Source organism: Schistocerca cancellata, chromosome 9 (assembly GCF_023864275.1).
Source record: "Schistocerca cancellata isolate TAMUIC-IGC-003103 chromosome 9, iqSchCanc2.1, whole genome shotgun sequence".
NCBI lineage: Eukaryota > Metazoa > Arthropoda > Insecta > Orthoptera > Acrididae > Schistocerca > Schistocerca cancellata.
Window position 1 is genome coordinate 478440909 of NC_064634.1, and position 12599 is coordinate 478453507.

Sequence of the window (12599 nt, forward strand, 5' to 3'; positions counted from 1 at the left end):
TGTTATGAATAATAATGCACAGACACATTAAAAATACTGATAGTGATTTTCTTTAGATACAGAAAAAGCATAAATGAGTTAAGAAAACAAACTTTAAAGATAACATAAATCTCACGAGACTGACTGTCACTGTTCACGAATGCTGATGACCAGGCTTTGCATTTTTAGGTGCACACCCTCTTTCTTAGACTGAATTAAAGTTGTTCAGAAAGAAATCACAGTTTGAGATTTTGTTTACAGCTGCAAAAAGACACATTTTTTCACACACCTTTCTCCCTTTGATGGGACCTTTATACCTTTTTCCCCCGACCATTCCCATAACCCCTTTCTCTCCTATTTTCTTTTATGTTTCATTCCAATTTATTCTATAAGATTTCTAGTCAATATAAAATGTTTAACTTTCAATTAATGTCTCCTCAGCTTGCTACATACATGTGAATAGGAATCCTACCTCTTTCAGTAAATGCTGCACAGGAGTTTAAAGCACACATGCAACAGTGGAATATAATTGTGCGTTCGACAAAACTTCTCTCTCTCTCTCTCTCTCTCTCTCTCTCTCTCTCTCTCTCTCTCTCTCTCGCTTTACCACTACAAAGTAGCCAACAATAATGCAAATGACAATGAGTGATTCTATCCCACCAGAATCAGTAGTCTGCTGTTCATGAATGTGAGTTCGTTACAGTAAGAGACGTCACCTGTTCACATAGAGGTGGTGGCTGGTTATGCAGAGACAGCAGTAACTGCACCTGCATAGTTGTGAGAAGTGAGACAGCATTCTGCTTTATACTACTAGGAATCACTGAGACTGCAGCTCCAGCATGAATGAGAACATTGTAATGGTGTTATAAAAGAGTGTGGACAGCAAGTGAGTGAGTGAGTGGGAGCAAGAGTGTTGTGTGACAGTTGCACTGAGTCAGCAAGTGAACTGGTGTTCACTCTCTGTTACAGTTACTAAGCGAGTGTACTACTAAATTTTACCATGCCAAGGTACCCAGCGCCAGACTTATTGTTCTGGCTCAGGAATTCAAACAAGATTTCATAGACAGTGATGGAACCGTTATGTGATGTATATTTGCAATTCAGGAATTTCGTTAGATGAAAAACACCACTGAGATCACATCAAACAATACATTTCCAACTCTAAGCATCAAACAAATAATACTCTTCAAACAAATAAAAATTGCAGCAACCTCTATTATCAAATGCACTTGAACAGAGTTCTTCAAAATGTCAAAATTTGAAAGACTTAAACAGTAATTTGTGTGCAGCTCTTACACAGGCACAAATTCCACTCAATAAGGTGAACCATACTGCCTTCAAAGGATTTCTTGAAAAATACACAAAGATGTCAATGCCCGATGAGAGCACTTTAAGAAAAAACTACATGGAGCCTGTTCACCAAGAAACCATGCAATGAATCAAGGAGAAAGAGTGTGATTGCAATATGCGAAGCATTGTGGTTGAAACCATAGACTCAATGGAATGATATGTTTTCAAAATTTTAGTTTTTCCCTTAGCAGGGGAGAAAGTTAAGCCTATATTGTTCAAAAAGTAAGAGCTGCAGAAAGCCAGTGCCAGTGCAGTAATGCAATCAATTAAAAATTCTGCAAAAACTCCAGCTTACTGGTGTCGAGTTTGAAAAATTACTTCTTGTGTTTACGCACCAGGATCCATACATGGTTTCGGCTGTTAATTTACTAAGTTGAAGCATGTTACATGCTTGGTTCATGCCCTTCACAGGGTTTGTGAATCCATAAGGAATGAATACGACATTGTAAATCAATTCATCTCTGCCCTGAAGAAGACTCTACTGAAAACTCCAAGTCGTGTTGTTGCCTACAAAGAGATCACTGGCCTGCCCCTTCCAAATTTCCTGGTCATTACTCCTGGAGGATTTTGGACTGAGTGTGCTGCTATGTTGTGTGAGAATTTTGACAAAATCAGAGAGTTTTTTCTTTCTTTGGATCAAGTGCAATTCCCAAGGTACAGCAACTTCTGTTATCAGAAGAAATACATAATTTGCAGAAATGCATAATTTGCTATCGGGTGGAGAAATGTAGGGTACCCCTGAATAGGTCAGGCATGCACCACACGTCGGAAGCGACTACAAGGGTAGTGGAGTACGTGTGGAGTGCACACAGGGGTTTTTTAGGTTAGAGAATTCCCTCCCTAGGCCCGACAAGGTGCTTCCTGAGACGCAGCAAGGTAGGAGTAGGCAAAATGCAACAGGGAATAACAATATTAATGTGCTAATAGTAAACTGCAGGAACGTCTATAGAAAGGTCCCAGAACTGCTCTCATTAATAAACGGTCACAATGCCCATATAGTACTAGGGACAGAAAGTTGGCTGAAACCAGATGTAAACAGTAATGAAATCCTAAACTCAGATTGGAATGTATACCGCAGACACAGGCTGGACAGTGAAGGGGGAGGCGTGTTTATAATGATAAGAAGTGCAATAGTATTGAAGGAAATTGACAGAGATCCTAAATGTGAAATAATTTGGGTGAAGGTCACGGTTAAAGCAGGCTCATATATGGTAATTGGATGTCTCTATAGACCCCCTGGCTCAGCAGCTGTTGTGGCTGAGCATCTGAAGGATAATTTGGAAAATATTTCGAGTAGATTTCCCCACCATGTTATAGTTCTGGGTGGAGATTTTAATTTGCTGGATATAGACTGGGAGACTCAAACGTTCATTTCGGGTGGCAGCGACAAATAATCCGGTGAAATTTTTTTAAGTGCTTTATCTGAAAACTACCTTGAGCAGTTAAACAGAGAACCGACTCATGGCAATAACATATTAGACCTTCTGGTGACAAACAGACCCGAACATTTGAAACAGTTAACGCAGATCAGGGAATGAGCGATCATAAAGCTGTTACTGCATCAATGATTTCGGCCGTAAATAGAAATATTAAAAAAGGTAGGAACATTTTGCTGTTTAGCAAAAGTGACAAAAAGCAGATTACAGAGTACCTGACGGCTCAACACAAAAGTTTTGTCTCAAGTACAGATAGTGTTGAGGATCAGTGGTCAAAGTTCAAAACCCGTACAATATGCGTTAGATGAGTATGTGCCAAAGAAGATCGTAAGAGATGGAAAAGAGCCACCGTGGTACAACAACCGAGTTACAAAACTGCTGCGGAAGCAAAGGGAACTTCACAGCAAACATAAACATAGCCAAAGCCTTGCAGACAAACAAAAATTACGCGAAGCGAAAATGTAGTGTGAGGAGGGCTATGTGAGAGGCGTTCAATGAATTCGAAAGTAAAGTTCTATGTACTGACTTTGCAGAAAATCCTAAGAAATTTTGGTCTTATGTCAAAGTGGTTGGTGGATCAAAACAAAATGTCCAGACACTCTGACCAAAATGGTACTGAAACAGAGGATGACAGACTAAAGGCCGAAATCCTAAATGTCTTTTTCCAAAGCTGTTTCACAGAGGAAGACTGCACTGTAGTTCCTTCTCTAGATTGTCACACAGATGACAAAATGATGGATATCGAAATAGACGACAGAGGGATAGAGAAACAATTAAAATCGCTCAAAAGAGGAAAGGCCGCTGGACCTGATGGGATACCAGTTCGACTTTACACAGAGTACCCGAAGGAACTTGCCCCCCCTTCTTGCAGCGGTGTACCATAGGCCTCTAAAAGAGCGTAGCGTTCCAAAGGATTGGAAAAGGGCACAGGTCATCCCTGTTTTCAAGAAGGGACGTTGAACAGATGTGCAGAACTATAGATTTATATCTCTAACATTGATCAGTTGTAGAATTTTGGAACACGTATTATGTTAGAGTATAATGACTTTTATGGAGACTAGAAATCTACTCTGTAGGAATCAGCATGGGTTTCGAAAAAGACGGTCATGTGAAACCCAGCTCGCGCTATTCGCCACGAGACTCAGAGGGCCATAGACACGGGTTCACAGGTAGATGCCGTGTTCCTTGACTTCCGCAAGGCGTTCAGTACAGTTCCCCACAGTAGTTTAATGAACAAAGTAAGAGCATATGGACTATCAGACCAATTGTGTGATTGGATTGAAGATTTCCTAGATAATAGAACACAGCATGTCATTCTCAATGGAGAGAAGTCTTCCGAAATAAGAGTGATTTCAGGTGTGCCGCAGGGGAGTGTCATAGGACCGTTGCTATTCACAATATACTTAAATGACCTTGTGGATGACAGCAGAAGTTCACTGAGGCTTTTTGCAGATGATGCTGTGGTGTATCGAGAGGTTGCTTTTTGCAGATGATGCTGTGGTGTATCGAGAGGTTGTAACAATGGAAAATTGTACTGAAATGCAGGAGGATCTGCAGCGAATTGACGCGTGGTGCAGGGAATGGCAATTCAATCTCAATGTAGACAAGTGTAAAGTGCTGTGAATACATAGAAAGATAGATAGATCCCTTATCATTTAGCTACAAAATAGCAGGTCAGCAACTGGAAGCAGTTAATTCCATACATTATCTGGGAGTACGCATTAGGAATGATTTAAAATGGAATGATCATATAAAGTTGATCATTGGTAAAGCAGATGCCAGACTGAGATTCATTGGAAGAATCCTAAGGAAATGCAATCCGAAAACAAAGGAAGTAGGTTACAGTACACTTGTTCGCCCACTGCTTGAATACTGCTCAGCAGTGTGGGATCCGTTCCAGATAGGGTTGATAGAAGAGATAGAGAAGATCCAACGGAGAGCAGCACGCTTCGTTACAGGATCATTTAGTAATCGCGAAAGTGTTACGGAGATGATAGATAAACTCCAGTGGAAGACTCTGCAAGAGAGACGCTCAGTAGCTTGGTACGGGCTTTTGTTAAAGTTTTGAGAACATACCTTCACCGAAGAGTGAAGCAGTATATTGCTCCCTCCTACCTATATCTCGCGAAGAGACCATGAGGATAAAATCAGAGAGATTAGAGCCCACACAGATGCATACCGACAATCCTTCTTTCCACGAACAATACGAGACTGGAATAGAAGGGAGGACCAATAGAGGTACTCAAAGTACCCTCTGCCACACACCGTCAGGTGGCTTGCGGAGTATGGATGTAGATGTAGATGTAGACAACTATATTGTGTCCATAGTTACAAGTATGACTGCAGCTATTAAACAATGAGAAGTATAAGGTCTGGAAAAGAAAAAACAATGGGATATTTTTACTTCCACGAGAGAGCAGTTCGATGGCTTTGCAAAAGACAAACTTGAGTCTAGTCTTCAGGAGAATCCAGGCACTGAGCAATTCACCACATCTGTAGCGAATACAAGTTTTGACCTGCTGGTTTCTGTGGATGTCAAAAGAAGCTTTAGCATCTGTCAATATACTATCCACTAACAGAAACAGACTTACTTTTAAAATTATAGAGATGTTTAACGTCTTTTTACGTACAACAGCTTCATGTTTCTTACTTTACTTCGACGAGTGAAAATTTGATGTTGTTGTCTGTAATTCAATAAACTAGAATAGAGGAAAGAGAAAGCATTGATTTAGTTGAATAAACTAGCACCTTTTGCCCTTTTTCAACCTTATTTGAGCACCTTTTCCCTTCCTTTTTTCATTTGAAATTCACACCTAAAAAACATAACTCTGTTGATTACAAACATGCCTTATGTCACACTTTCACCTCCTACACTCCTTTGGTGGCTTTACCTGTAGGTGTGGGTGTAGCTGCAGCTCTCATGATGTCAGTACCATCACCACCACCCCCGCCACCGCCTGGCGCAGCATCTCCGGGTAACCACGCGTCAAAGCCTGCATCCGAGATAGCATCGCGTAGCTCGTACGGGTTCGTCAGTGCTGGGTTGTACCAGATGTAGCCCATCTTCTCTTCCAACACAACCTGTTGCAAGAGATAGCTGGGAGCTGGTCATACAAATATTGACTTAAAAAAAAAAAAAAGAAAAAAAAGAAACACACACTTCAATGTTTTCATTTTCAACAAAGCTAATGTTGCTGTTGTTTGTCTCCTTCCACTAAATAATAATATGGTTTATGGGGCATAAGATATTAATGTTATGGTATTATATTATAAAAATATCAGCTAAATAAATTAGATAAAATGATTTTAAAAATTTGTTGGACATTCAAACCAATTTGAATTTTTTATTTCTAAAATGTGTGTAATAATGAACAAGAAACATTTTCCTGCCGTCTGTGAGCCATCAATATTGACAATTTTTGTATGGATATATGGGTCTACAGATACACGAGAATATCTACAAAATAAAATACGAAGTCCTTGAAAATTGGAAACTCGTTGTCCAGTAATTTGGTCCAAAGATAATTTTGGAAGATTTTCATATCATCCATCTTATGGATTAGAAGGTAGCAGTAATTAAGTCAACAGCAGTCATTCAAAATGAATCATGTCACCCATTATGTTTAGTGCACATGGTGGCAAACGTACCAGTAAGTACAGAGGAGAGAATAAAAATTAATGAGTTACAAATTATCAGTTAGATAGCAGTGAACAATAGTTATGAAATAAATATGGAAAAAAACTTATGAAGGAGTGGGAAAGGGTAGAAGCACAATAACCCAAGGATGAAAGAATTGTCACTGCACCATATTACGTAAAATTTCACAGAAATTGACTAATATGAGGTGGTTTGACAAGTGTGATAAATTTCCATGAAAGACTGGAACATTTTTGCTGCGCCTTCATGGTTGGTAAGCTTGATTATTCCAAGGATTATGGACAGAATTTCAACAACATGCATTCAGTTCATTGTTGATGGCCATTTGAATTGGTGAATGTATCAACTGGGATTGAAAATGGAGGATACAATGTTTCGTGCTGATACTGAACATTTTCATTTGAAGGGTTAGGACTACTGGACAAATCAAAAGAGAATTGGATGAAATTCATGCAGACTCTGCACCATTATTGAAGACCATTTACTACTTTATTAATGAATTTGAAGATGATCAGATATGTACTGATGATGAAGTGCACTCTGGCCATCCAACTGAGATCACCAAATAGAAACCATGGACAAATTCCATGATATTGTGTGCAAGACCACTGCTATTCACAATATATATAAATGACCTAGTGGATAACATCGGAATTTCACTGAGGATTTTTGCAGATGATGCTGTAGTATATCGAGAGGTTGTAACAATGGAAAATTATATTGAAATGCATGAGGATCTGCAATGAATTGACGCATGGTGCAGGGAATGGCAATTGAATCTCAGTGTAGATAAGTGTAATATGTTGCAAATACATAGAAAGAAAGATCCCTTATCATTTAGCTACAGTATAGCAGGTCAGCAACTGGAAGCAGTTAATTCCATAAATTACCTGGGAGTAGGCATTAGGAGGATTTAAAATGGAATGACCATATAAAATTAATTAAAGCAGATGCCAGACAGATTCATTGGAAGAATCCTAAGGAAATGCAGTCCAAAAACAAAGGAAGTGGGTTACAGTACACTTGTTTGCCCACTGCTTGAATACTGCTCACCGGTGTGGAATCCGTACCAGATAGGGTTGATAGAAGAGATATAGAAGATCCAACGGAGAGCAGCACGATTCGTTACAGAATCATTTAGTAATTGCGAAAGCATTACAGAGATGATAGATAAACTCCAGTGGAAGACTCTGCAAGGGAGACACTTAGTAGCAAGGTACGGGCTTTTGTTCAAGTTTCGAGAACGTACCTTCACCGAGGAGTCAAGCAGTATACTTCTCCCTCCTATGTATATCTCGCTAAGAGACCATGAGGATAAAATCAGAGAGATTAGAGCCCACACAGAGGCACAGTGGCAGTCTTTCTTTCCACAAACAATACAAAACTGGAATAGAAGGTACCCTCCACCACACACCGTCAGGTGTCTTGTGGAGTATGGATGTAGATGTAGATGAATAAAAATTCGTAAGATTTCTGAGACTACAGGCATCTCAACTGAGTAAGCACATTTGAAACTTCCCTATGCTGAAAAAAGATCAAGATTGGCGAACCCAAAAGTGCACAGAAAATTTGCTATGAAGTAGCTGTGTGCAAGGTGGGTGCAGTAATTGCTCAGAGTAGGACCAGAAGCACATTTGGCATACCACTTCAACACAATATCTGGTGACATTTAATCACGATGCGCTAGACTTTTTGTGTAGATTTGTGAATGTTCATGAAACCTGGATCCATCATTACACACCAGAGTCAAAATGGCAGTCAAAACAATGGACAAAGGTTGGTGAAAGTGCAATGAAGAAGGCAATGGGTATTTTGACACCTGGGAAGGTGATTGCCACAGTTTCTTGAGATTCCCCAGGACACTACTTGGAAAAAGACAATCAAAACTAGAGCCTATTATGCTTCATTGTCCAATCATTTGAAACTTCCCTACGCTGAAAAAAGATCAAGATTGGCGAACCCAAAAGTGCTCTTTCATCAGGATACTGCACCACCCCACACACCAATGATCGTAATGGTGAAACTGCATGAACTGGGCTTTTAATTGGTTCCTCATCCACCCTATTCAGCAGACTTAGCATCAAGTGACTTCTTCCATGTTCTCTAAGTTGGAACGTCGGCTTGACGGGAGGAAATTTTTGTTAAACAAGGAAGTGATAGTTGCAGTTCAGTATTTTGCAGAGCTCGACAGAACCTATTGTTCTGGGGGGATGGAAAAGCTAGAGGAAAACTGGACCAAGTGTACATCCCACAAAGGAGACTCCCGAGAAGTAAGGAGGTTGTTTACAAAACAAACATTTTTTCCTTGCTTTTTTATCAGACTTGTCAAATCATCTCCATGTATACAAACCTTACACCATAAAGTTAGCATGCTGAGTGAGAGACTTGAGATATGCAGCTTAAAATGTGATGACATGAAGAGGAGGAATAAATTGGAACAAGAAGCAGTTTGTAAGACAGAATGTCCGTCAAGTGATAAAGATACATTGGGCAGACACGGGGCATTTTTCAATATGATATAAAGAAAATATATATGCTTCTATGCTAGGAAATCATGGCAAATCAGCAGTAGGGAAGACAGACAGACAGACAGACAGAGGGGGGGGGGGGGGGAGAGAGAGAGAGAGAGAGAGAGAGAGAGAGAGAGAGAGAGAGAGAGAGAGAGAGAGAGAGTGTGTGTGTGTGTGTGTGTGTGTGTGTGTGTGTGTGTGTGGGCGCATGCGCGCGCATGTGCATAAAAAAAAAAGATGGGCAGCCCATTAAAAGATACTCAGGACTCTAGTAGTTATTGAGATTGTGATGTTATCTTTGAATTATGAGGGACTGTCGGTTACTCAGTGCAGTCACTGCGAACTAGTTTTACTGTACAAGAAGTGGTATGTCAGGCAGAAGGACAACAAGCAGATGCAATCAGAAGCATTGCTAAGGACTGCGGGTGCTGTGGGAGTCAAAATGTAGTGTGAGGTATTTGAAAGAACACAAACATAAATGTATGGCAAGGACTTTTGTCTTACACACATCACTTCATAGCTACTATGTGAGATGTGGTATGCTGAATGTGCTTTTGGTCTTACTCTGAGAAGTTTCTGCAATCACCTTGCACAGCTTCTTCATAGCTAATTTTCTGTGCAGTACAGTATGCACTTACTCAGCTGAGATGCCTACAGTCTCAGAAATCTTGTGAATTTTTAATGAGAGTGTGACTTCCTAAATGTATTTCTGTATGTTTCCATTGTTTTAATGTAATTATACACTGAATAAATACAATGATTACAAACTTTGGGAGACATAAAAAATAAGTGGAAATTCAGTGCTGCTGTGACTGACCTTCACTTGAGACACACCAGGTCGAACAGAGACGAGCCCCTCAATGTTGCGGACACAGGACTGGCAAGTCATGCCCTCGATGTGCACACTGACGGTGGACACAGGTGCAGGCTCGGCAGCATCTGCAGTAGTGGTGGTGGAGGAGGAGGTAGCAGCTGCCGTCGCATCGTCAGTGGCGACACTCGCCGTGAAGCCCGCATCCTCGACAGCGTCCACCAATGCCGCAGCATTCGTTCTACCTGCGTCCATCTCCACTGTGGCACTGCTGTTCTCCAGGTCCACCTGCAGACAGCCCAAAACCAAGAGTTATGCCTGTCTTCTGGCACATTAAGCCTCCTAGGCTACAATAAAAACATGACAGTGCCGAAGGACTTTTGCTGCATCTCAGATATTCAGTCTTAATGACCAAGATTAATCTGAAGTTTAATCTCCCCCTCTCCCTCCCTCTGATCGAATGTGTGAATGTCCGAAATCCCTAGATCGTTATTTACTAAATTTGGCACAGAAACAGCAAGCCTCGTAAGTATCAGCACTTTGGGGTTTATAACCTCCTAGCTCCAACAGAAGTGGGGATATGGGCAAAATCATTTTTGTAGCCTCTGGCCTGTAGGCATACAGGCTGCCCTGCACGATAGGCAAATAGTGTGGGAACAGCATCGGCCTGCCTTACCACCCTGCTGTGCAGCACACTTTACACATCAGGAGCAAGAAACTGTTTTTCAGCCCCCAATGTGTTGGCTGCCCTTGACAATAGGTGTGTTGCCTTGCTTTATCTGCGTCCTTTGCAGTAGCTACACTGTACACATGGGCACGGCTCAGCAGAGAGATGGGGTGTGGAGGTGGACAGAGAAGGGCGCGGAGGAGATGGACAAAGGCAGTAAAGGAGTTTGACAAAAAGTGGGGTGAGGAGAGAGGGGGAAGGAAAGAGAGAGAGAGAGAGAGAGAGAAAGAGAGGTCTGTCAATGACTGAACACATCTGCTTTTTGGTTAGTGAACCCGTTTACTCCAAAGTATCTACATTTTATCAGAACGGTCCTAAAAATTATTTCTCATTTTACTTATATTTTCTAAGTAATATATATGTTATATTAGTGAGTGGTGTCTGTTCTTTCAGACATGTCCAAAAGAACAGACACCATACATTCTTCAGTGCGGATGCACAAATACATCCGACCTCTTGTGGGAATCTCAGTGAGAAAATATGGGGGGAATGGAAAGGGACTGCAAATAGTTGGCGATTGATGGGAATTTGGATCGGCTGTGGGGCGTGCCAAGATGTCCGCGTATTTGCGATAATCCTGCGCCCTGCAAGGTGCAATGGTTAACGCATCTGCCTGGTCAACATGAGATTCCAGGCTGGAATCCCATCCCAGTACACATTTTCACAAGTCGCTGATGATTCTGTGTAATGTCCCCATGCGGCTGACAGCAGTCATCCCCTCCCTCTCCACCTTCAATTTACGTATAATATACGTTCCAAAACCTTAACTAAGCCTTTCTCCACTTGGATCCATTATGCAAGGCATCATTCTGAATGGACTGGTTCCAATGACATCTCTACTTTTACTATTACCTTGTCAGTCAAAAAATATGGCACACTGAACTTTTTTACTACTGTATTACTTTTCAGTTTTCGTGTGTGCTAATATATATATATTTATGGACATAGTGACACCACTCATTAGAAAGACTGGCATTCCGACTTTCCAGTAACTTATTTCAATTTCTGTGAAACTAATTAACTTACGAAATAATCAACTTTAAAGTCTGTGACCAGCTACATTTTCCATTGCACATGCTGTGTTTGTTAGATTCCGATCTTGCCATCGTACTATTGTTGGACTGGACATACCTCGCTAATTGACTAAGCCATTAATTAAGATCTCTGCATAAATTACCATAATTTTTAATATAGCTCTTGAATCCGAAAATGGGGTATTCCCAACGTGGATGCTTAAAATTGTTTCATAAAATTTTTCCATTTTCCTAAACCACCAGATATTTCATAAACAGAGTTACTGTTAATACTTACAGCCCATATTAAGTAGAAAAATATAACAAAGCTATTTTTCTAATGGTTGGGTAGAGATCGCATTATGTTCACGTGAAATGAGCTTTTGGCGTCATTGGCCGGGAAGCCCCTTACGGGGCAGGTCCGGCCGCCTTGGTGCAGGTCTTATTACATTCCACCTGCGCGCCCGATACGGATGATGATAAAGACAACACAACACTCACTCCCTGAGCGGAGAAAATCCCCGACTCAGCCGGGAATCGAACCAGGGCCCCTTAGGACGGCAGTCCATCACGCTGACCATTCAGTTATCGGGGCGAATACATGTTCATATGGCAATCTTTAAATAGTCGGAAGGCATCTATGTGGGATCTTGGGAAACCGCGGCTAATTTCGATTGTCTTAAAGTCGATTCTTGAGTTCGGGGTCAATCTTTTCAGTGTTGGCTTCTACACAAGAAAGTTGCCCCTCATTATTACAGTCTTGTCGCCCATTTAACTATTTCGCGACTGTGAAATTCATATTTAACATCCTGTATAAATCTTTTGACAGTGTACGCATGATTGGTACATAGGTGTAGATTATATGACGCACTTTTTTCAAGTTGTGGATGTATCGATCCTTTTGAATTGAGTGATGCTGTTTACTTCAAACTGCCATCATGTTACGCACTTCATATTTAACCCTTTAGTTACGGTGAACTTCTGTAGAAGTCGGGAGCGAATGTGGCGCCCAGCCGGTGGACTGCTGTGGCAGTTCCCCCTCGCGTCACATTTCTCCTCTTCACTACGCTCGACTTGTTTGGAAGTTTGACCTATACACCATTATTCATACACCC

General features: G+C 41.1%; 1 protein-coding gene across 4 annotated transcripts in view; it reads right to left on the bottom strand.

Moving 5' to 3' along the window:
- The window catches only part of LOC126100531 (copper-transporting ATPase 1), a 589098-nt gene that overhangs the window by 275091 nt on the left and 301408 nt on the right, over positions 1-12599 (bottom strand). For all 4 annotated transcript variants that reach the window (XM_049911146.1, XM_049911149.1, XM_049911147.1 and 1 more), the window contains 2 exons: positions 9751-10032; positions 5657-5846 (listed from right to left, as the gene is read on the bottom strand). In XM_049911146.1, the coding sequence (XP_049767103.1) occupies positions 5657-5846; positions 9751-10032 (472 nt within the window). The remainder of the gene's footprint in view (positions 1-5656; positions 5847-9750; positions 10033-12599) is intronic.